The 25,884-nt window shown below is 29.1% G+C and overlaps 2 protein-coding genes across 5 annotated transcripts in view; one reads left to right on the forward strand and one right to left on the reverse strand.

Annotated features, from left to right (window-relative positions):
- Positions 1-485: 485 nt before the first annotated feature.
- LOC141460028 (max-interacting protein 1-like) lies at positions 486-23,186 on the reverse strand. 3 transcript variants are annotated; one of them, XR_012461683.1, is made up of 10 exons: positions 22,867-23,186; positions 22,604-22,777; positions 20,675-20,961; positions 20,400-20,581; positions 19,942-20,075; positions 19,674-19,841; positions 19,415-19,539; positions 18,619-18,709; positions 18,430-18,459; positions 13,504-13,618 (listed from the first exon to the last, which is right to left on the reverse strand). XR_012461683.1 is itself a non-coding variant. In XM_074139640.1 (6 exons), the coding sequence occupies exons 1-6, from the start codon at positions 18,886-18,888 to the stop codon at positions 6,740-6,742; spliced, it is 708 nt and encodes a 235-aa protein (XP_073995741.1). In that variant the 5' UTR covers positions 18,889-19,126; the 3' UTR covers positions 486-6,739. The 3 variants fall into 3 exon arrangements, 1 of the variants encoding a protein (XP_073995741.1); XR_012461684.1 differs by lacking the exon at positions 22,604-22,777; XM_074139640.1 differs by lacking the exons at positions 19,415-19,539; positions 19,674-19,841; positions 19,942-20,075; ... (2 more) ...; positions 22,604-22,777; positions 22,867-23,186 and adding exons at positions 486-6,939; positions 12,131-12,347; positions 18,834-19,126.
- A 205-nt stretch (positions 23,187-23,391) lies between these two features.
- Positions 23,392-25,884, forward strand: part of Stat92E (Signal transducer and transcription activator Stat92E) — a 28,021-nt gene continuing 25,528 nt past the window's right edge. For both annotated transcript variants that reach the window (XM_074139637.1, XM_074139638.1), the window contains exons 1-5: positions 23,392-23,619; positions 23,835-23,974; positions 24,057-24,213; positions 24,725-24,814; positions 25,640-25,805. In XM_074139637.1, the coding sequence (XP_073995738.1) occupies positions 23,844-23,974; positions 24,057-24,213; positions 24,725-24,814; positions 25,640-25,805 (544 nt within the window). In that variant the 5' untranslated portion in view covers positions 23,392-23,619; positions 23,835-23,843. The remainder of the gene's footprint in view (positions 23,620-23,834; positions 23,975-24,056; positions 24,214-24,724; positions 24,815-25,639; positions 25,806-25,884) is intronic.

A 25,884-nucleotide genomic window follows, 5' to 3' on the forward strand; every position in this document is an offset into this window, starting at 1 on the left:
TAATTTGTATATATATATATATTTTTTTTTTTTTGAATCAATAATAAATTTTAAAAGATTTGGTACTTGAACACTGGATGTAAAAAGCAACTTAAAGTTATCAACTACACATTTAGTACGTACAACACAGTTACAATTATTATTTTTTACTTATTTTATTTTTTCTTATATTTATTTTATACAAAATTAAATGAAGGGATTGCAAATTATATAAATATATATTTTTGTTTTTGGACGAAATGGAACTCACCACTGGGGAAAAATTATTATCACATAAGAACGTGATGTAAATAAATAGAATCGTGTATAACTCTGGCTAGATAGAAATTTATAGAAGATAAGTTATATATATATTTAACATTTTGCCAAAGTAATTTTTAAAAAACTATTTCGGCGAAATAAAATAATAATTATAACAGATAAAAAAAACGAAATTATAAATCGCTTTTATATTTTAAATTTTATTTATTCCCCGTAATAAAATATTCTTTTTTTTCCCATTTTTAGTAGTTCAATGAACTTTCTTTAATCAAGAATTGAAAAAGGGACCGGTACACTATTTTCTTTAAAATAATACGACATAATGAACAAATTTACTGATAGATGGTGACCAATATTAATTTTAATAATAATCTAATATGATATTAAAGAGGAAAAATGTTCACAAGTGCTGAATCGCGTTCATAAAATTTAATTTTACTTTTATTTATTTTCTGGAAGTACAATTAAAAAACAAAAATATTTAGTGCTAAGAGATAAGCTAACCTCATGGTTTTTAAGATTCAATTTTAAAATGTTCATCTTGCGCGCCCTGATGTAAGCTTATTTCAACTTCAAAACTGTCATAATTTCACATTGTGAAATAGGCAAATACTCGTACTCTATAATGACTGAAAATGATGTTAATTAAATAAAATTAGCTAATAATAACCTGGCCGCTTGTAAACTTATTCCTACAGTTTAGAATCACAAGGAAAGGTAAATAAGTGGACATCTTGAATTATGACGCATGAAAGTTACCGAGTTCCTCTGTCACTGCCCAAATGAAATAACTGGTAAAGAAACATTTTTTTTACAAAACTGATCCGGTGGTTTACTGCACGTATCAAAATGTTATTTATTAAAGAAAACAAGGTTGACGGCTATAAACTTTCGCCAGGATTATAACCTAGTTCAGTAAGTTCTCCTTCAAGTAATTAATAAAATTCTAAACTTCATTCAGGTGACTGATGTTTTGTTTATAATATCCTTTAAAAATACATCTATCGAAAAGTTAGGTATGACTTTCGTAAATCATATATTGTGTTTTTGTGGCATGATAGCAGTTGAATGTTGGCTGTTAAATGAATTTGAAAAAAAAGAAAAAAACACGATTTTAAATAAATAATAATTAATGTTGCAAATGAAATAAATAAAACCTCAGTAATAATAATAATGAGAATTACAATTTCATTGAACTACTAAACATTTTCCATTTAGAGAATCAGTTTTTCAAGCAAACATACTTTTAGGTTATAAAAAATGCAAAAAAATGTGATTATTAACTTCCTTTAAATAGAATAAATTTCGTTTTATATTTCTTTAAAGTGAATAATGTATAAAATATCTTGAAAATAAATCACACTATACAGAGTATTAAACATTAATTTCTTTACAGAACTTTCTAAAAATGTGGCTTTAACAAAATTTGGCTATTGTTATTTAATAATTGCATTTTTGTCTATCGGCAAAGAATTTTTGAAGGTTTTTTTTTTGGACTTTCCAAATGAATTGAAACTAATAAATTCCTCGTTATTATGTAAAGATTTATGCAAAATATTATCACTCAAGAGAAACCTACCAGATTTTTATAGGTTATACGGATTCAATTTTTTTTTAAAAAAATAGAATGCACCAAATAATGATTATTTTTAAGCAGAAAATATTTTATAGAAAGATATGTGAGGCATAAAAATTAATAAAACTCAATAACAAGAACTCGGCTGTTTCTACAAACATTTAATAATGACTTATCTCGCTTGGTCGATAGACAAAAAACAATATTAAAATTTTTGAAGGAAAAAAAATAATCAACAATCCTACATTAATTTTTGAAGCTAAACGCAAGTGTAATCTGTAGTAATTTGTTAGCCTCAAACAATCCGATTCTATAAAATAAAACGAATTCAAGATTTTTGTTACAAATTTTTGGGTCCTTTTAAAAATTAATGTGGTTATTTTTTTTGTGTTTGTTTACTAAATGAACGGTTTCAAAACAGATTACTAATTAAAGACAATATCTTTTATTCATGCCTTAGTTTCTAAAATTAAGTAGGGGGGGGGGGAACACAAGAAATAGAAAATAAATTGCTAAAAATTGTAAAGATATAAAAATAATATTTTGTGATTATTATTCTGCATTTTATTATTATTATTATTATTATTATTATTATTATTTACATTGGGGTTGTAATAAGCAAACACTTTTAATACTCTCATGAGGTTTAAAATTTTCAAAGATACTTTATTTTCTGCCATCTGTAATCCGATCACTTCATTTTTGAAATTAAAAACTTGCAGCTATAACTATTTCCAACAATTTCTACACTTTCTAGATGTGAAAGAAAGCAATAAAATTGCTTTCAAGACGTAGTAAAAACTATATTGAATAATCTCATAATAATAATAATAATAATAAAATGTTAAAAATAAAAATATTACCGCGCTTACATAATTAGGTAACTAAATTTACAAATTATTATTTCTCTTAGCTATTTAAAAAATGTTTAATGCACACTTTTTTTTTAACTAATCATAACTAATTTAGAAAGAAACTACTTGATTCGAAACTGAACTTTTGTTTTTTGTTTTTGAAAAAAATAATAAAAGAAGTGATGAATTAAAAAATTTTTACATTTTCACGTATATAATATTTTTCTTGCTTATTATTTTTGTTTTTGTACTATATTTCTCAGTGCCAATTACTATAAAATAATAATAATAATTAAAAACAGCACCTATTTTTTAAGATGGGCAAAATAACTGTGTAATCCTATTTCACAAGAAAAATATGAATAATAGAAATTTTGGTATTCGCAAGCATATTATGTTTTTTTTATATATATATATATAAAACAAATATCGGTGGTTGTTATGGGGCAAAAGTTTTTATATTTTACTTTACCTTCGTATGAGATCAAAACAGCAAGAAATTATTTTTGGCCCTTTTCATTTTTTTGACTGCATTCTTTTAACAGCAAATAAATACAACAAAATTACTAAAAAGATAACTAAAAAATTTTTATGGTCTAGAAAAGGTAAAAAAGAAAAGTTAGGCATCTAAACTATAGTTGGGAGGAGGAGAAAATAAGCAAGCAATAGCAGTATTTTCCAAACTAAATTTTTCAGTCTTATACCGATCTCAACGAGACTAAAAAAATTATATGAGGGCATAGAATTAAAAAAAACAGTTAAATTTCCTGAATGTGTGCAAATAATGTTAGCTTTTGATTGACAAGATACAAAAGGTTTATCAAAAAGATCAATGTAAATGATGTCTTTTATGAGTGAGGGAAACACACCAGAGACTGAAGACAATAAAATATTCAAGAACGCTGGTTTATAGCAAGTTCTAAATAAACAACTAACACTGACTTGTTCAGCATTCCTAGCAGAATAATCAGCACTTATAATTGGAGCTGCAGTTTTCTTTATTACAGCAAGGGAATTACTAATTTACAGGTACCCCAAACAGTCATTAACTGAATTAGTCCCTCACATAGATTTACATTTTGCATTCTAAAATACTAGAGATTGATCTATCTTAAAAAAAAAAAAAAACGATGTCAGTTTTACAAATGGTGCAAATATATGTTAAATTATTTAACTGAACCAACGTCTTATCCCTGAAATTAAATCCAAAAATCCCTCGGGCACGACAGAATTAAGTTCACCATCGGAGGATTATTGATCTAGTTGAGATGGACAAGAATTTGAGGACCTTATTCTGAAACTGACAGTAAGAATTTGTCCAAGATAAAACTCAAGTGAAGAATGAACTCCTAAGTTACCAATGGCTTTGATACAACTAATATTCCCGTACAAATCGGGAGGATAGGTACAGGTTCTTATTCTAAAAAAGCGATACAGTTGGATTAAATTTAATTTTTAAGGTGTCTACAAGGTTTAATCATTTTAATTTGTGGGCAATTAACATTGAGTATATGATTGTTAGAAAACTCAGCATTTACAAGGTTTCAACGGCAAGGAATTGCAGGTTTTTTCTCACTAGGGTAATCCATATTACCTCTCACTGAGGTAAATAATCCATATTACCTCTCAATGAGGTAAATAATCCATATTATCTCTCACTGAGGTAAATAATCCATATTACCTCTCAATGAGGGAAATAATCCATATTATCTCTCATTGAGGTAAATAATCCATATTACCTCTCACTGAGCTAAATAATCTATATTATCTGTCATGGTGAGGCTTGTGGTATGCGCGAGATTATACCAACAGGGTGTTGAATTTAACGTGTCGACGAGCTGGTGCACAAATAACCCTTCTTCATATTTCATAGTAAATCACGTATATATATATATATATATATATATATTCAGTGAACTACAGGCTTCACAATAACTTCTATAAAGTTTTCTTTCGTTACAGAGAACATGGTAATCATCGAGAAGTTACTTATAAGTACAGGATCGTAGAAAAGGAAACTCTAAAGCCAGGTAGTTGTATCCCAAACTCCTAAAATAACACATATGAAAAAGATCACTGAAATATTAAAAACAATATTATTTTGGAACAGTTATAACTGCACAGAGAAGTTTGGAAAATGCTGCCATTTTCAAAAAGCTTTACAAAAAATAAAAAAAATCCAAAATAATTAAATTGTTGACAAAACTAAATCTAGCTACTACAGATGGCCTCAGTCCAAATCATTAAAAAAATATATACATATATAAATTAATACTGTATTATTTTTCTTTTACTGATTCTCTAAGAAATGCCCCCCAAATAAATGAAAATTGCTTTTTTAGCGTAAAAATTTATATATGAAACCGTTAAATATTTTGTTTTTAAAGAAAATTAAAACGCAAGTACATTTTTAATATATTCAAATTGAATTTCCCATCAGAAATTAGATAGATACACATATACATATATAATTTTTAATGACATTTCCATTTTGTTTCATATGGACACTTTATTTTATGCCCATTTATTTTATTGCAAATAGAAACAAAATTTTGGTTAAAATACTAACCAGATATATAAACTATCAATAAACTATGCAAATAACAAAGAAATAAACTAAAATAATTTAAAAAATATTATTTTTTTTCACTCTCTCTCATTTTAACGTGAATTTTGAAGAAGCGAATTCTTTTCAAAAAAAGTTTTTTCATTTCAAAAAAAAATTATTACAAAATAATAATAATGGCTTCTTGTTAACAGATGATTCTCTTAAATTTTATGTATATATTTGAATCAAGACAAAAATACTTCGTCCACGTTACTTTTTTTTTTTTTTTTTTGTTGCATTTTTATTCCACAAATATGTTAAAATATAACTCAATTATTTTGAGTATGTCTCTATTAATATTTACTTCTTCTTTTTTTTTTTTTTTTTTTAATGAAACTTTTATTATACAGGTACAACATAACTATTTACAGAAAAACAGTTTTGAGTTTTATTAATATAACTATTAAACTTTTTTCGGACTAAAATCATTTTTTTTTTTTGTTTCCGGATTTTTCATTTTATTTATTTTTAAATTATATATAATTTTTTGCTTACTTTTGTGGGACAGGAATTAATGAACAATTTAAATCTTATGCTGATAAAAATTATTGAGCGATAAACGCACTAAATGCCTACCTACTTTATTTTATTTTTTATTTTTTTTGTGTTTTTCAATTTTATTTTATTATTTTTTTTTTTTATGTATTGAAAAAAGAAAGATGTAGATAATATTCAATTTATTTTTGAAAGATTTTTCTTTATAGAACTAAGACAAAAATTTAGATGAACAGATGACGAAAATGTGTATACATATATATAATATTTTTTATAATTTAATTAAATGGAATGTGCTCATATTGTTTTGGGTTTTATTTGCAACAAAAGAAGAGTAAATAGGGCAAATTTAAAACGGTTTTTTAAGTTTTATTAAGATTTTATTTTAGAACTCTAATACACCTACACCTTTCTTTTTAAATACTAGGACACAAACATGTATTTATTTATTTTTTTTATTTTGTTTTCTAATTATTAACAGATATGTACGATACAACAACACAGTTACAACCCATAACTAAACTTTTAAAAATGACTTTTATGAGTTTTTTTTTTTCCATACATATTATTTCTTACTTTTTCGACGAAACGGCCCTAATTTAAAAAAATCTCTTCATGCACTTTTAGGCCTAACCTTTTATTTTTTAATATTAATTTTTTTTTGAGGGAGTAGATAGTATCACGAAACTGCAATGTTATTGCTCAATGGTAATTATTTTGTTGATATAAAGTTGTTGAAGGAATATGTTTAAGATTAATTTTTATTTTTATTTTAAAATGAAGGGATTCGCAAAATGAGAGTAAGGTACAAGAGTTTCATTTTTTTCACTAAATAAAAAATGATTTATTTACCTTGAAGAGTACCCGATGATGGTTTCCTATCCAAGATGTTGATTTAGGAATCCAGAATGATGGTTGTATCATCAATTTGTTTTTTTATGGTACCTATAGATGGAGCTGTTGTGGTGATTGCTGCTGGGATAAAGCTGCTGCAGCCGCTGCTGCCGATGATGTATAATGCATATCCGCCAATGAGAGACGTGAAGTAGACATTGCCACGCCACTATCGCTAGACATTGATTGTATAGAGCTGTGATCATCGCTATCACTCTGATTGCTTGTATATCCTATAACATCAACCTCATCTAAAAAAAAAAAAAAGAAAAACAAAAAATCAATTCAATTCGATTTCAATTTAATTTATTTATTGTGGGGTCGACTCCATACAAAGGAGCATGATAGTATTTAGGTACAAATTCATTACATACACTGACAAACTAACAAATGGTGAAAGAGAAATACATATCCAAAATTATTTGTAGAACTATTCATAATTTTTCTGAAAGAAAACATCTGAATTTCAAAATGCAAGTTATATACAGTCGAGCCTCCCATAAAGGACACTCTCCACTAGCGACCACCTCCATTTACGGGGCAGTTTATGGATTTCCTCGTTTTTACCCCTAAAAGTACCTCCGTCTAACAGTCCACTCTACATAGCGACCGCGGACATTTTGATTTTGGGGGAACGGATTAAATGTTTCACCTGCCACCAACGACCACCTTATTTATTAAAAGTTTGTTTGACGCGATGATAAAAAGAATTATCCCCTCTCAAGTTTTTGTTTTTTTTTCTGGTTTTTTCCTAAAGTTTTCTATATAAGCTCCATACATCTTGTACCATTTTAATCATTTTTCAATATTACTTTGGACGAACAATATTATTATTTCCGATATGTCTCTCAAACGAAAGTGGTTAACTCTAGAAGAGAAAATAAATGTGTTGGAAGATTTTGCAAACACCAAATCGAGCCATCGTCAACTTGCCGAAAGGTTTGTTCTATTTTTCTAATAATAGATGATAGTATGTTGATAATTATTATTGTTATGGATAAATGTGATTATTATAAAAATTATTAATTAAGTCAATAATATGTAGTTTTTTTGATAAATTGTTTGGATAATTAAGAAAAACTTGATGCATATCATATAGCTAAATAATTATGCAATTATGTACGGTTATAAATCTATTAATAATAAACAATTTTTAAATAGATGTTTGGGAAAAAAAATACCCATATTTTTTCATTATGAAACTTGCCTACCTCCTTCTAACGTCCACCTTCAAACAGCGGCCACTTTGCTTTCCCCCGTAAGTGTCAATTATTGAGAGGTTCGACTGTATTTATAAATTATATGCGCCGAATTGACAGTGTCTGGGTTCATAAAATGGGTATTCAGTTAGAATATGTACTAGGTCCTCTTTCTTTCGTAACTGACATAACCCGCTATCTAACTGTGGATCTATTTTGTATATTAATATAGTATTAGCACTAATAAAGCGGTGTAGCCTAGAGAATTACGACACCCTGCTCACGTCATAACAGAAAATAAAAAATCAATCAAATGAATATAAGTAAGTAAAGTAATCGCCTATTTTTTTCAGGCGGGGCTAAACATCCAACTACCAATTAGGTGTCGCGGACGGACGTGACTAGCAAACATACTTTACTATAAACAATTTTTTCTATCAAATAAAAACTAGTCCTACACGGGATTCGAACTGGGGACTACCACTTACAAAGCCACGCTCATGACCACTAGAGCAACCCCGCCTAATTGAATATAAATTTGATATAATGAACCAAAATATCACAGCAGCTAATAACTTAACCGAACACACAAATATTTTTTATCACTTTTTGCACATTATTGGGAGATTCCAAGATCGTAATTCTTTTAAAACAGCTTTAAACAACCTTTATAAATGTTAATTTCAATTTTATTAAATTCGTATTTATAACTATATGTTATTGTGAAGTAAATTTTATTTCAAGAAAAAATAAATTGCACTTGAAAAATTTGCAACCTGTGAGAAAGGTTGAGAAATACACAAAAGTGAATGATGATCTGGGCATGAATCCACAGAAGTGACTGCTAAAATTAATAATATATATAATAACGGCACGGTGGAACATACGAGGGTCGTTTGAAAAGTCCGTGCAAAGTCAGAGAGATAGCACTACTGGCGCGTATCGACGTTATGTTTAGTTAGTAGCATCTCTTGGAAGAACACACACCAAGTTTCAGCCAGATCGGTCTATTTCTTTGTGTTTGGCATTCGTTTGAATCGAGGAAGTCGAGTGATTTTCAAAAAATGGACGAAAAAGAATTTCGTGTGTTGATTAAACACTACTTTATGAAAGGCAAAACGCCTCAGGAGACTAAAGAGAAGCTTGATAAACATTATGGTGACTCTGCACCTTCGATTAGAACACTTTATAAGTGGTTTCAAAATTTTCGGAGTGGCCATATGGGCACAAGTGACGCTGAACGTTCTGGACGCCCTGTTGAGGTTACTACTCCAGAAATCATTGATAAAATCCATGATATGGTGATGGATGACAGAAGAGTGAAGGTGCATGAGATTGCTAGTGCTGTGGGCATCTCGAATGAACGGGTACATAATATTTTGCATCAACATTTGGACATGACAAAGCTATCCGCAAGATGGGTGCCGCGATTGCTCACGCTTGACCAAAAACGAAATCGTGTGAAGTGTTGCAAGGACGGTTTGCAGCTGTTCCAGAAGAATCCGCAGGACTTTAAGCGTCGTTTCGTCACTGTGGATGAAACATGGATACATCACTACACTCCTGAGACCAAAGAACAATCTAAACAATGGGTTACCAAGGGGGAATCTGCGCCAAAAAAAGGCGAAGACCGTTCCTTCGGCCGGAAAGATTATGGCGACTGTCTTTTGGGATTCGCAAGGAATAATCCTCATCGACTATCTGGAAAAGGGTAAAACTATTACAGGTGCATATTATTCATCGTTATTGGACCGTTTGAAAAGCGAGCTGTAAGAAAAACGCCCACAATTGGCCCACAAAAAAGTCCTTTTCCATCACGACAACGCACCAGCTCATACCTCAGCAGTTGTGGTCGCAAAATTAATGGAAATAGGGTTCCAACTCGTTTCACATCCCCCCCTATTCTCCAGACTTGGCTCCCTCAGACTACTATTTGTTCCCCAATATGAAGAAATGGCTGGCGGGAAAAAGATTTTATTCAAACGAGGAGGTGATTGCAGAAACGAATGGCTATTTTTCAGACTTGGACAAATCCTATTATTCGGAAGGGATCAACAAACTAGAGCAGCGTTGGACGAAGTGTATAAGCCTAAAAGGAGACTATGTTGAAAAATAAAAAAGGTTTACCCCCCAAAATTAAGTAGTTTTTATTTTTGCACAGACTTTTCAAACGACCCTCGTATACCGTAATGTTATGGGGATTGTGTAGTAATCTGGGTTCGCTAAAACCCAAAATGATCACTACAGGCGAGTATGTGTGGTCCAGGAAAATGTTTTAAAAAAGAACTGAATTTAGTAAAAGAGAAAATAAATAGATAATAAAAACGTTTTTAAAATCGAAAATGAGTAAAAAATACTAAGCACTTTTGATTAAAATGTTTAGTTTCTTAAAGCAGCTTTGGCAATCTCATTTAATATAGTTATTTTTCTCATAATTCCCTTAAAGTAGAAATTAAGGAAAAAGACTATGAAATTTTATAATGAAAGATATTGATTTAAGTAAAAGTAAACCATCTTCTTAAGTGCTACCTTTTTTTATTTATAAAGAAATGATCTCATCTGATCTTAAAAATAGAAACTTGAAAGTAAACAACCATTTCCTAAGAAAATCATTATTCTCTATCTGCTATGAATTTGACTGCAACTAATATAATAAATTATTATGAAAATTGTATTATAAAATTTTCGTTACATATTTGTTTAAATTTAAAGTAATAAGTTTTTTTTAATAAAAGAAACTAAACTTAAACAAGTTTTTGGCAAAGAACCCCCCAAAAAAATAAGTACGGAATATCTGAAAAAGGCCTAGGTAAAAAATTGAATAAAAAGATTGAAAACCAAAATGGCTACAAAACAAAATAAACAGTAAATTCCTAAAGCTTAAGCAATTATTACATAAGAAATTGCAAAAAAAAAAAAAATACAGCTTAATTCGTTAAAAAAATTTACCTGATTTCAATGTAACCATGAATGGAAATTTAAGTTTAAACTTGTTTTCTGTTATTGTTAAGTAATAACTTGTTTTAACGGTTCAGACAGAATTTACGGGATGTTACTAAACAAAGTTATGAATAAATGTATTTTTAATTTTGAAAATGGTTCATTAAAAAAAATATATATATTTGTTTACTACAGTCAACACATTATGAAAGGTCAATTACATAATGTTTTTGACTACCTTACTTTTAATCCCTTAATACTTAATTTAATACAATACTTTAATTACGTGTTGCCCCAATTTGGTTTTTCCTCTTAAGGAGATGTCTCTTTACCGACTAATCTCGCTAAAAGGTTTAATATAAAAACGTTAGGCGCCACGGTAGCCGAGCGGGTTAAGAGGCGAGACCTGCAAAGCTAATATGCATTGTGGTACTGGGTTCGATTCCCGGTCTTGGCCTTGGATTTTATTTAATGGTTAAATGAGAAATAGTAAAGTACGTTTGCTAGTCGCCTCTGTCCACGACACCTAATTGGTAGTTGGACGTTAAGCCCCGCCTGAAAAAATAGGCGATTACTTTACTACTTTACTTTGCTAAAAGAGTAAGTTTATGTAAGGCTGGTCTACCTTAATTTATTTTAAAAATAAAAGTAAACAGCTAAGAATTGATATTAGATTTTTCTAAGATGTTATATATGTTCTTAGTTGCAGTACTAAAATTAATATAAATAATTAAAAGATGTTAGGCGCCACGGTAGCCGAGCGGTTAAAGACGAGACCTGCGAAGCTAATATGTATTGTGGTACTGGGTTCGATTCCCGGTCTTAGGCCTTGGATTTTATTTAATGGTTAATAGTTAAAAGAAATTTACAGTGGAGTATGTTTGCTAGTAGCCTCCGTCCACGACACCTAATTGGTAGTTGGACGTTAAGCCCCGCCTGAAAAAATTGGCGATTACTTTACTTTACTACTTTACTTTAATTAAAAGATGTAATTAGGACTAACAAGTCATGAAATTAGGTTACTTTCTTGTTAAAACATACAAGCAAAATTTAGAAATAAATGAGGGCAATTAAAAGCCCAAAAAACTGCATCCTGATTTCTTGTGCAGGTACCGTAAGCCAGCTCAGTGTTAGTCGTTAAAAGTGAAAAGGGTAGATGAGAAAATGAAGGCGACAGACTTAAAAATAAGTATCAAAGTAAGTTCCGTACACGAAAAAAAATTACCATAATTAAAAATGAAAACACTATTAGATCAATAAATAACGTAAAACAATTTTCGAATACATAAAATCAACAGCTTACCAGATTCAGAAATGGAGGACGGTGAAGATAAAGGAAATGAAGAGGCAGAACTTGAGTGGTTGGACGACACCGTTGACGCAGAACACTCAGAAATTGAGCGCCTTTTGCTGTTATGCTGAGAACCGTACAACCAGTCAAGCCTTCGCCTGAGGAATCTGTTATCCCTTTCTAGGTTGTCCTTCTGCATAGCAGCTCTTCGTTCTTGTTGTTCCAAGCTCTAATTTTTTAACAAAGATTATAAAATGTAAATAATAATTTGCAAAGTTATATTGGGCGATGTGAAAAAGCAATGGATTAAATTCTTTTAGAGAAGTATAGCAAAATATGGTGCTAAATCTTAAAATTAGCTGCCTTAGTCGTAAATTAGTCAATGTAGACAATCATTGTTCTACAGTCGCTCGGAAATACTGAAACTTATTAACGACTTTAAAAAGTCGCATTTAATCAAAAGCTTAATTTTATTATAAATGTCTTTTTAGATGCCCTGAAAATTATTAAGATTCACAATGGAAACAATGGTAAGGTTAAGACAGTAAAAGTAATTTAAGATGAAAATTAAGGAAACGATTATTGATGAATTTATGAATAGAGAACATTGTTAATATTAATTTTTGATATTCAAAGATACTAAGAACTTGACCAAAGCATTAAAAACCTGTTTAGATTTTTTATTAATCATGAATATCAAAGATAAGTGTAAATCCACACTAAACTTATAGTAGATTAACTTTTAAGCATTACCGCAAACAAAATGGTTCTTAAATATGAATCATAGTAGGTATGTTATAGATATAGCATCAGTAATTTGCAGATAGCAGTCAAAAATAAACAAAAGCAAATGAATAATTTTCTTGGTAAAAATATTTAACAATATAATCAAATATTATTTAATAATTTTAATAAAATAAAAGTAAAGATTATTATCTTTATAATAATATTATCAGGAGCATTTCATTTATTACATTTAAATTTATAAAACTGGGAACGAAAGAAAAAGCTTTTGTACTATACATTAATCATTATAGCCAAAATTAATCTAGCTAATTTTTAAAAATCACTCATAGAAATGCGTTATCTCAGTTATTGCACTCAATTTTTTCCTCAAAAATGTCAATTAGCCCCCATTGTTTTTCTTTACAATAAAGGTTTTAGAAAACAAAAATAATTATAAATTATCTCAAAGGTATTTTTCAACATTACGCATTTTCGTGCAGCTTTTGTCGACCTACCGGACAGTTTTAGTGCAGTACTTGTCTTAAATAGACAGTTCAACGTCAATCATTTACAGAACTTTTATGACATTATCGACAAAATGTTGTTTTTGTTATTAATACAGGGAATTTTAAATTTATTTTAAATAATAACATAAATACCTTAATAAAGCGCTTGGCTTTAGTAAGAAGTCCAAGGGTTGTATGTCGGGATGAATCACCTCCCAATGGTACCATTTCTTTCAGTTTCTCCAAACAATTCCTTAGATGCGCCCTCCTAGAAAAAGAAGTAAAACAAATTTTTTATAAAAGCATTCATTAAAAAACATAAAACCTGAATCAACTAATATCATCAAAATTGCATCTTTCTCATATTTAGCAGCCAATGACTAAAAAATAAGTACCTAAACTCGAACAAATTTATTTTCTTTTACAGTAATCTATCTGTTGCTACTATCAAGGCTAATTCACAACTTGAATCCCAACTCCGACTCAGTATATTTGAGTCATATTTTTCAAGCATTATACAGTATGTAACCGTATTTTACAGAAAAATGTAACCTAACTTAACCTCTCCACGAGAATTGCCCACAGTATTGCGCATAGAAATTTAAGAAAAAGACAGCTGATGATAAAATAGCCAAAATTAACCTAGCTAATTTTTAAAAAAATCACGGATAAAAATTTGTTATCTCAGCTATCGCAATCAATTTTCTCCTAAAAAAATGTCAAATAGCCTAATTGTCTTTCTCTAAATAAATACTTCTTCTTTGAAATTCATGATAAAACTCCTTCGCTTCTATGAACCGTGCATTTACATCTGCCACTTCACCAACAATGGATGGAACAAAATTATATAAACAGATAGAATGGTCCAGTAAGAATTTTCTTAATTTTCAGTTACAATCTGAATGTTGTTTCTTGCCATATCTGTTGTGAAATTAAGTAGGTTACTTTTAAAATGGTTTCTTTTACAATTTTTTTTAAAAATAATTTTATTTTTTTCCAAAAATTACATGGCTATTTAAATATTTTTAATACTATTATAGAAATCTTATTCTATAAAATGTGCCCGGGGGCTCCAATTTTTGTTATTGCTACTCTTCCTGCTGTAAATTATATGCAGTACACAAAAGTTTACTAAAATATTAACATCCATTGCCTCTAAAATTACATTCCTAAGGCCTTTTTATTTTATTTCATTTTTAAATAAATAAGTGTTACAGAAAGGTAAGAAACTAAAAACAAAGCGAACTAAAAGCTCTTATTTAAGATGTTTCTTTTTTCTGGGCCTTTAATAACCGTAAAAATCCATTTTTGTAATAACTTAGGATCGTGCAGAAAAGGAAATGCCTAGACTTAAATCTGAATCACTCTTCAGAGGAGATCGGATCACGATCTAGAATAAGTTTCAATGCAGAATTTACTTCGTAAATCCGGAAATAAAAAAGTTGTTTAAAAATGTAATTGTTAAGTAAGTGAACAATAACAAACAAAAAGGTTATAACTTTACTTGTAGTTACACTAGATGACTAGATCGTTCTGTTTGATTCTAACAGAAAATTAGCAATCAAAATCCCCCTACTACTTTACTTCTTTCCCTCTAATACTTCCTAAAAAACAGTGCCCACCATTTTTAAAAGTTTTATTCTGACAGTAAAATTTTATGTATTATAAATTTAAAACTTTTATTTGAAATTATTATACTCCAACAACTGCTAATATTGCTAATACTCTGAAAGTCAAGGAAGCCTTTCAATTAAGTGAAAATGTATGTTTGTTTTTACTGTATTTTATTCCATTTAGGTAAATACTTATGATTTTTGTTTCTAATTTTTGGCAGAAAATTGATTTTAAGTAGGATTTTCTATGGCCACTTATAAGATCCATTGGTTAACATTTTTGAATCTAATTTAGTTTCAACAATACTGTTTTAAAGAAAAAAATTGGCAAATTTGTAAAAGTAAATTGTTTGCAGTAGATATTTTGTTTAAGCTGCATAAACTTCTGAAAATAAGAAGCCAAATACTAATTATTTAACTGAAATCTGTAGATGTAAGCCTAACTTTTGTAGAAAAACAAAAACTAATAATTGATTTTTTAAATTTAATTTCGAATTAAATAATCTAATAACTTTATAAGCTGTAATTGAAAAATCCTGACATTCCTGATTAACCGAGGTAAAATCAAGGCTACATTGTAGAATAATAAAAATTATACAATCTACGTTGATAAACATTTAACTTGAGCCATCTGTTATTCTAAAATAATTCTCAATCAGTTACAAATTTAATCAGTCTAACAGTTGTTTTGAGAATTTAGGTTTATGTAAAAAAAAAAACTCTAACTTAGGTGTGAAGATCTAGAAGTTTTTTTATTTTTAGGAAGCAACAATAAACATTAAAGTAGCTTTTATAAACAGTAAAATAAAAAATAAATCTTAGTTAACAAGTTTACAAATCGAGAAAGTGGGAGTAAAGGAGCATTACCCCGTTGTTTACCACCAAACCAGTGTGGGGCAACACGACCAATAGTTAGAATACACAAACATTACATAAATGTTTTAAAACACAAAACTGTCGTTGAACCTTAGCTTTTTTTTTTTTTACTTGAATAAGAAGATACTCAAAAAAGGTAGTTGGAAATCAGAAAAAATAGGAATCAGAACAGCGAAAAGAGAAATAATATCCATTAAAATGTACATATAATGATAAATTTGGATACATCTGTGACCTTGACCTCAGAGCAACCTCAGGGGATCAATACCCCTCTGCAAACCCCCACTCAATCCTGAAACGACCCCTCTTCCTAGGCCTCATGCGCGAAGTGTATCCCATGCTTTTATATTATTTCAGCACTGCTAAAAGCTAGCTAGAGGGAACAGATTTGAGTTTGTTTTCATACATTTATTTCTTATGTAATAAGTGGACGATTGTAATATTTAGTCCAAACGGGGATTTAAGGCTACAATATGTAAGATAAAATATAAACGGAATTTTTATTGAGTAGCAAAATATTATATTTTAAGGTTTTAGTAAGGATAAAATCAATTCTATAATTTCTCTTCAACTTTACGTTTTAAAAAGAATTATTTATAGAATAATACTAGTGATCAAACGAGTAGGCACTTAGGATATCCATTCTCCTCCATCAGCAGGAAGCTTTATCTTTACTTTATAGGAGAGTTTAATATTGTGAGAATAATCTCAAAACTTTCTATGCAAAAAAAAAAAAAATATATATATTTACTAAAAAAGCTTTACCATTAATAAAATGCAAAATAAGTATAGAGGACTGAGGATAGAAAACATGTGTTGCCCACGTTGCCACACCGTGCGCAGCCTTCACAAGCCTTGGCAACACAGTTTTACTACTACTAACTACTGCTCTCAGCTGACTTCAACAAAACCATGTTAGCACTAACTTTAAATAACCTTCCACAAGAGTCCATATTAACTATATTTATAATTATAAGCTTTGTATTTTTATAGAGAATTTAAAATTAAATCTGAAGTTGAAGGTTAATAAAAAATCAAGGTCTAATGAATAAAAATAAGAAACTGGTACGTTTACTTTTTTTTTAATTACCTAATCTGTTTTGTAATACAAGATTTTTAAGCCAAATACTAAGGAAAAGTCAAATTTCCGCATTAAACTGTAACTTTAATACATTATTTTTGTATACTTGTATTTTTTTTTTTGAACGAATTTAGAGAAAAACAAAATAATTTAATTAATTATAAAATGATTTCTTATAACATATTTATAAGTTATGAACTTATAGATCTGTCAAAAGGTACTGCTCACTGGCAAATGACAATTTTTTTGTTTTGACTAAAAATCTTTTGCGATTTGCTTTCTTTTTTTAATGGTGTAGATGTTAAAAAGAAGGTTGGGCTTCAAGGATTACTACCTTCAGGTGATACAATTACATACAAGGTTACACGTTGAAAAATAAATTTAGTAAAGTACATATCTAATTAAAAAACTTAAATCAATGGCATTCACATCAGTTCGTACCTAATTTTAGCACTTCTAATTATTCTGGCAGAAAAGAGGATCAAAACAAATTAAAAAAGCAAAAAAGTTTATACTTCTTATCATCAGAGAAATAAAAAATTGCAAATAAATGGTTTCTATTAAAAATAACACGAACTAAAAACGATTATTAACACAAAGAAATTATTGGCTTTAGTCAGTACAACTAAGCATAAATTACTAGGATTTGTTCCTTTACACTATTACTAAAGAATGGGATTTAAAAGAATTGCTACCATCTAACAAATACATCCACAGTTTGGTTTTTATAAAAGTTCTTTGTTCGATTCTGCCTACCCTTAACCATTAACTATATTTTGTTAATATACGATAATTAGCGACATGCTGTTCGGATATATTGCATAATTTCGGGGATTTAAAAAAATATATATATATATAAAAGGATCAACATCATCAATATTTCCTTCTTTAACAAAAAGCTACGTGAAAAGAGAAAGTTCAGATTCTTAAGTACTATTGTTACTCAATAAATTTTAAACATTGTTAATTTACAACCTCAATATCATAGCAAAAAAGTAAACAACTAATTGATTCAATTGTACACAAAAAAAAAAAAATGATAACCTAGATTAATAATTCAAATTTTAAATCCGTAACTTTTTATCCTTAAAATTGTAAGTTAAAAGAAAAAAAAACAAACAAATTCATATAAACGGACATTTTTTATGGAGGGGGTCACTAAAAGATTTGAAAAATAATCAAATTAGTATACATTAAAACCCTGCCTTCAAACAGATTTTTTTTTCCCTCATTTAAAAAAAAAGGGTATTTTTTGATATGAGAAATTAGTAGTTTTTCAGTCAGGCCGATTGAGCCAGCTGGCAATCGTTCATGCTTATGTCTCACAAATAGCTCTACTGTAGAATACAAACAGCAGATAACCTCTTCTAAATTTTTATGGCCTTGCATTATTTTGATTTAAACAACTTATACTTAATAACTACAAAAACAAATTAAAAATGAAAGTTTATTGTTTTCTACTTTTGTTTTTAAAGTTAACGAAAGAAAAACAAAAAAAAAAAGACATACCTATTTTTTTCGAGCTCATTGTGTGTGGTTCTAGAACAAAAACGTTTAGGTTATGTAAAATCTTATTAGTAGATTTTTTAGGAAATTATCAAAAAAATCTACTTATTCTTTAGAGATTTGTTAATATTCTGATAATATTTCAAGTGTACTCATTAGGCTCATCCTACATGTTTATGAACACGTACACACCTGCTTCCCTGAGATTTTTTTGTCTTTGGCCTTTTAATCACATTTCTGAGATCATCAGGTGGAAGAGTAGAGGCATAACCATGTTCGGCCTCTGAAAATAAAGTAAGTTAAATTTAAAAAATCAGCTGACTTCACTAGAAATGACAAGTAGTCAGCCATGTTGACGTGGAAACAACTAGTACAAAAACACCAAACCACTAAACACTTCTCCTCACCTCTTTCACGTCTTTCCAAGTACTCGGCCGCTCTTAATAACGCAGCAATACTCATTGTCTCCGATAATAACTTAAAAGATAAAACGCACAGGTATTTTGTTTTTTAAGATAATTAGTTTTATATAAACGAAATGGGCTTTAGCTTGCAGTAGTCCGCGCCCTCCAAACTCACTGCTGCATTTATTGATGTCAAACGCGTAGTGAGCGGGGTCCCTGCAACCACTATACTATCGAGCTCGCTCATTGGCGGAGATAGCCTTAACTACTGATGGCTGGCCAATGAAAATCCTTGTACAACTGGAGCCCAGTACCAGGATAGTCACGTGAATCTCATGCCTTGCAACCAAACAAAACAAACAGCTGTGAGGAGTGAGCCGAGTTGTATGTTGTAGTCCTGCGGAACATGCTTCGCTTATAAGAGGGGGCAATATTAATTTAGAATCGGATTATTTCGTCACCAAAAATTATAACTTCTTTTCCAACATGTTTAACATTTTTTTTAAATTAATATTATTTTCTTATTAATTAAAAAATTACTATAAAATAATATAAAAATAAGTAGTAGATGTAAAAACATGTACCTTAATTACATTTTACTAAGCGGTCGTAATTTTATAAGATTTAAAGCATTTTTGAATACTTGGGCAACTGCCTTTAAAAAATGAATTCTGGCAAAGAGCACTGACATAAGATGAGGCCTTGAATCCTGAAATAAAGCAGAAGGCCTTTCTGTAATTTACATAAACGATCAAAAATACTTCTTTTTTTTTAATGCTCTATTTAAACATAAACAAAACTGAAACTTAATACTATTTTGAATAATTTGTTTTGTAAACTGACTGTTAAAATTCTCGTACGATGATAATAAATACTGAATTCAGAAGAAAAATGCATTAAAAATCTAAAAATGGTGTGTAGTTTAGGTTGCCCCTCTTCTAAATAATTTAATGATTGTTTAACGATAGTAGGCCAATAAAGGACGTAATCATACATTAAATTCCACTCAGCCTGATGGAAAAAAAATACAAGAATAATTACTATAATCGATATGGAAAAGAAATCGATAACTTTTATGGTTAAAAATAATTATGATAGAAAAAAAACTTACTTCTTGAGAAAGCAATGAAAAATCTACTTCATCAACTGAGGGTAATGGCTGATATTTTTTGGACAATACCAAATTTTCAAATTTAGCAATCAATGACACTAACCTTACGTAGTTGTACATAACAAATAAGGCACCTAATGAAGTGAAGACAATTATTAACAAATAAAATTTTACATCAAATTTGAAATAATGTATTTAGAACAAGACTCTTCGTAAATTAATATTAAAAGACAGTTTTTTTAGCTATCTAAACTCAAGTTTGAGTCATCTCTGTAGGATTAGTCATCGAGTGGGAAGAAACAGCAATGATTATTTATAGTGAAGAAAGAAAACAAAAACATTTTCAATTTACAGTAATTATACGTCAATAAATAACTTTAAAAAAAATCAAAATAAACTGAAATGTTTCAACAAAAACTGACTAAAATTAATTATAATTTTATAAGTGAAAAACCAACCTTTACAAGAGGTTTTCATGTCTGGTTTATGATTTCCCAAGTGTAAAGTCATGGTCTTATGAATATTAGATTGTATCAAATCAAAAAATATCGTAGCTGTAACTAAATCTTCTTTATTATTTGTTGCGCTATTAATTTCCAATTTATGATCGCACATATCACTTATTTCCTCAGTTCTGATACTGCAGTTAATAATGATGCAGAAAATTAATATCAATTGCGATTCACAAATTATATGTTTAATTCATAACGTAAAAAAAAAGCATTAGTCATACTTGTAATATTTTTCTATGGTGAAATTTTCCTCGACTGAACAATCACTAGTTAAAATGGCTCCAATTTTTATGGTAATATCTCGTTTAACTTTATTTCGAGGTACATCTTTAGTTGTGATTTTTATCTTATTATTTGGATTTACATCTAACAATGCGCTACCTTCAGTTTCAAATACTGTACCACCAGAAATTTTTATCAATTGTTGTAAAATGTCACAAACTATTTTTCCTCTCAAAAATGTTATACTGTTCAGATCAAAAGAATTATCTAATGATACGCTGAAAATCTAAAAAAAAAAGGAAAAAACTAGATATCTACGAGACATGCTTTAAAAAGATATACATGGTATGAAGTCTAAATTATGTTTTTTTGTTAAATTTTTCTTTAAATCCAATTTAGAAGAAAATAATGATAGCTTCTGTATTTCTTAATTAAATAACCCACAGAAACATTTTCTCTAAAAGCAGTGAATTGGACAGTTTAAAATTAAATATAACTTTATTTTAATAGAGTTGGTGCCAAAAAGCTAAAAATACAAAAATCAATCATTAACTTACATCTAAACTCAAGCACATAAGACAAAGCTATGTTCTAAATAAGTACCGTCAAAGAATTAAGAGATCCTGATAATAGAACGTCTAATAAACCTTTGCGAAAACAAAAAAATTATTACTGTAATTTAGGGCCAAGAAACAACTCCGGGTTTTATTTGTTCTGATATATTTTAACATCATTTGAAGAAAAATATGTCTTCTTAAGTGTATTTTTAAAAAAATCCTACAATTATTTGGAAGCAATACATATTTTTTGTTTTGTATTTGAGGCGCGTCAACTACTGAAGTTATTGGCAACCGGAACTTTTTTCAGAGCACTGCCGGCCTACGAACAGTGTTCTCTAGTTACACTGTCCATCACCGGACAGTGAGCAGTATAGGAAGAGAAAATCTACGGGGTAATACAAATTTTTGTTGTTATTATTATTCTAAATAAAAACTGCGTTAATAAAAGTAGAATTTCACTGAAAATATTAAAAATGTTATGACAGCAACTGAATTTTTTTTTTTATATATATTTATAAACAAGGAGTGACTACAAAGAAAATTCTATTCCCTGTTAATAACAAGAAAGACATGATACATTATCTGAGAACAAAGGTATGACTAAAACTCTGAATCAAATGACTACTTTAGGAACAGTAAAAGGACTGTATTACAAATTTTTGTTTAAAAAATAAAATAAAAAACTGAGATAAAGTTCAGTCACTAGAGTGATAAATCCAATATTAATTCGATTTCTATCTGTTGTATAAATATTGCTATTAAAATGAAAAATTATTTCTAGAAATAAGCCGTTTGAAATTATCTTCAAATGACGGTGATAAAGTGTGAAAAGCTTGTGTTTAATTAAAGAGATTCTACTAGAAACTAACGGAAGCCAACGATCTGACTTGAAAGGTAGTACTATTAATTCTTAATTTATTTAAACGGAAAACATATAACAACTCAGTGAATAGTGTTTGAAATGATATCCAAACAGCTAATGACCAAAATTTTCAATCTTTAGCTGCGAAGGATATTTCACAAATCATTAAAAAAAATAAATAAACAAATCTTTGGAAACCGGCCTTATTATGACAGCGATTTTCGTTAATTTTGAAATCCTAGATAGGATTCCAATATGAATTCAAAAAAATAATAGATAAGAGAAAATTACATTTGAATCATGTATAGGTATTTAAGAATTCAGAAAAACAATTACATTAGCTAATCGAAAACATCACCACACTTGATGAACACTTAGCAGAAATAATCTTAAAAATTTAAATCGCATGTGATTTTTAATTTCAATATGCTGTCACTTCACATGGAAGTTAATAAAAGGTAGAAAAACTATACATTTTACTCTAAAATATATTAGATCAAAATTACCTCTTCAGTTACTTTATTAGATCCGAAATTTTGTCCTAACTCTTGAACGATTTTTATTCCATTAGCAAAGCAAAGGGTTCTGTCAAGGAAAATACTTGCTCTTCCTTCAATTAAGGAAAATTTAAGATAATTCTTCCATAAAGGCTTTTTTTCCGTAATGAGTCTTTCCATTAACTACAAAGATTTCAAAATTTATGATATTTTGAAATCATTAAAAAAAAAATCAGGCGTTTTAAGTTACATTTAATTGACAGCATGCTTACCTTACTAAACATATCCGTATTTATGAGATTTTTTGATATAATGCAGGTGTAATCTCCATGATGATGATTTCGGTGGACTCTATAAAACTTTAACTTTTTTTCAGACAACACTGAAACACATTCACCGTTTAAAAACACTTCTAAATTATCAATTAATTCAAACATTATGACACTAGCACATGTTTAAAATAACCTCAAATTTTTGACTGACAGATTTTCAAGACAAGTAAATGGTACCAACCAACGAACATAACGATTAAGTTTAAAATATATTTTTTTGTAAGTTTAGTATAACAATAATTGCTAATTTTTATTTAAGAAATAATAAAATTATATTAATTTTTTTTTTTACAGAGGGTTATTATTAAATATCTTCAATTGGGTTTATGTAATTGCCATATCTGCAATAACTAATTGATAATTGATTAATAAAAAATAGAATATTGTTAATGGAATTAATTCGCAGTAAAGCTCCATTTTTTTTAAACAAAATTAAAAAATAAATTGTACAGGCACCCAAGATTTATAAAACACATGACCGACCGAAGCAGACAGTGCAGCTATAGCTCATTTTGCTACTGATTGGGGGATCCATTCAGAAGTACTACTTGCGCAGTAAGACCTTGCGCCATTTTTGTGTGGAGTTTATCATTATTTGTGGATTAGTTTGGTACAGTTTCCTGTTATAGTTTTTCATAGATATAACCCTACTATTTTTCTTTTAACCAGTCAACTTATAATTGGTCCGATCAGGTATGTATTTTCTAACAAATGTTATGTATGCTCTAATTTTGATGAAAACGGCGATCCTTATTCTATGCTACTTGTAAAGTTCCACATTTTTGTGATTCTACTGACTTCGTACGGTTTATTAGTATTATTATTATTTTTTGTAACTTTCACACATCTTGATGAACGATTTTAAAACAAAGTCAAGAGCTATATTGGACCCACGTTTTCTGATCTAGGTGTGCTCCATGTCACTCTGGACCAAAGCACAGCAGTTGGAAGGAGATGCCTTGCAACAGGTTAAAGCCGTCTATGGGGAACATTTTCCCCTTGAAGTACGACATTTTCTTGCAAGCTGGATTGAACAAAAAATATTATGGTATAAATCATTTTTCAACTTACTTTGTTGGAATTGATGAAGTAAATGAAATGCAAACTGATTTTATAAAATTCAATTTTAGGACGGAAATAGATCCCGAAAATCCTCAGCATGAACAGTACGCCGCTAGTCTTTTGGATTCTTTGACTCATGAGCTTCAAGTTAGAGCAAGCAGTTTGCCAGCTGACCAGCATTTTATAACAAAAATGAATTTGGTTGAAGCTGCCAATAATTTCCAAGTAATTTTTTTGTTTGTAACATGATGCAATCAATTACATGTGAACCAAATATATTCTTTCCCTATTTTGAACTTTCACCTCACTAAGAGTGAGACCTTCTTTAGTGAAAAAATGGATAAAATTTTCTTATACTTATACCTTCTCTTATACTATCTATCATTTTGCAGAATTCAATACATTTCTCGCCATCCAACTTAACATACTTCCCCTATTTTATTTTTTTATGTTTTGTAATTTCACTTACGGATAAATATTCTAATACATAGATGTCGATATAATTTATTATACATCAAATCATTAGGTGGTAATGATTTGTGGTATCGGTGGTCGCCAAACATGACATCTTTCAACTTACTATTTAGTTTTTTTATTTTTACTTTCAAGATTATTAACTAACCAATCAATTGATATATATTGTGATTATATTATTAAATACTTATAAAAAGTCTGTAATTTTTTAAAGTTTTTTTATTAACGTACATATTTTGATGTTTTTTGTTTTTTTTTGCAGCAACGTTATGGTAACAATCCATTAAGTTTGCTTCGAATCATCAAGCATTGCTTGAGCACCGAACTCAAATTGGTACAACAGGCAGAAAATGTAAGTAATGGATTTTTTTTTTTTCTTTGGTTTTATTATTTTGCTACAAATGTAGTATCTTAGCCTTTTGGTTAAATTCAAACTGTAAAGCTTACATAAATAAAGATCGTGTCGGTTAGTTGGCTCTGACAACAAGGTGATGTTCTTTAGGACTTAGTAAGTAATTGAACTGCAAAGTTTGAGACAAGCCCTGTCATTATGGTTAACCTAATAGCAATTGCAAATCAAGGATCTATTTTAATAAGTAAAGGCGATTTTACCTCACAGAAAAGCTGCAGTTTTTGAACAAAAAGCTAAACACTGTTAGAACCAAGAATAAATATTTCATTGCATAAATATTACATTTGTAGAATGATTTGACAAACTTTTTAATTTAGCTATTCTCCATATAACAACAAAAGGATTCTATTAAAAATCTGATAAAATAACGTAAATATAAATAATATGTGTAACTTAAATAAAGTACAATAACGAGTAAAACTAGGAAAAGGTTCCTTTATAACTCTCTATAGCTTATTGTCCCTTTTAAAACACTGAAAAGAGCCCAGATGAGATTCGAATAACAAGATGTGTTTTTTGACGATTCAACCCTTGTCAGTGCAATACCCATCTTATATCAACATTTCTTTTACTTACAAAAAGATTTTGTAGTTCTATAAAATTAACCACACACATTATTAAAACCATAGGATATTATATCACTCCTATCGCCAGAAATCATAACTGTATTACTCGTATTTTATACTAATCTGATGCTACCATTTATGCCTTAAGTGATAACCCATGAATGTAATTAAATTAATTATTAACATAATTTTTTTGAAGGCTGGTATGGATTTTGGTCCAGCAATGAGCTCAGCTGCGGCAGAAATTACCCAACAGTTGGATATAATGCGTAGCCGAACAGATGAAACAGCAGAAGATCTTCGTCGAATGGAGCAAGAACAGGAATCTTTTGCTCTTCAATACCATGAGTGTACAAAAATTAATGGTATTTATTTTCCCTATTAGTATTCTTAAATTCATAAAAATTTTCTCTTACTATCGATTCATTTTTTATTTATTTATTC

This window comes from Rhodnius prolixus, unplaced genomic scaffold (genome assembly GCF_049639745.1).
Source record: "Rhodnius prolixus isolate KJV_2025 unplaced genomic scaffold, Rpr scaffold_6, whole genome shotgun sequence".
NCBI lineage: Eukaryota > Metazoa > Arthropoda > Insecta > Hemiptera > Reduviidae > Rhodnius > Rhodnius prolixus.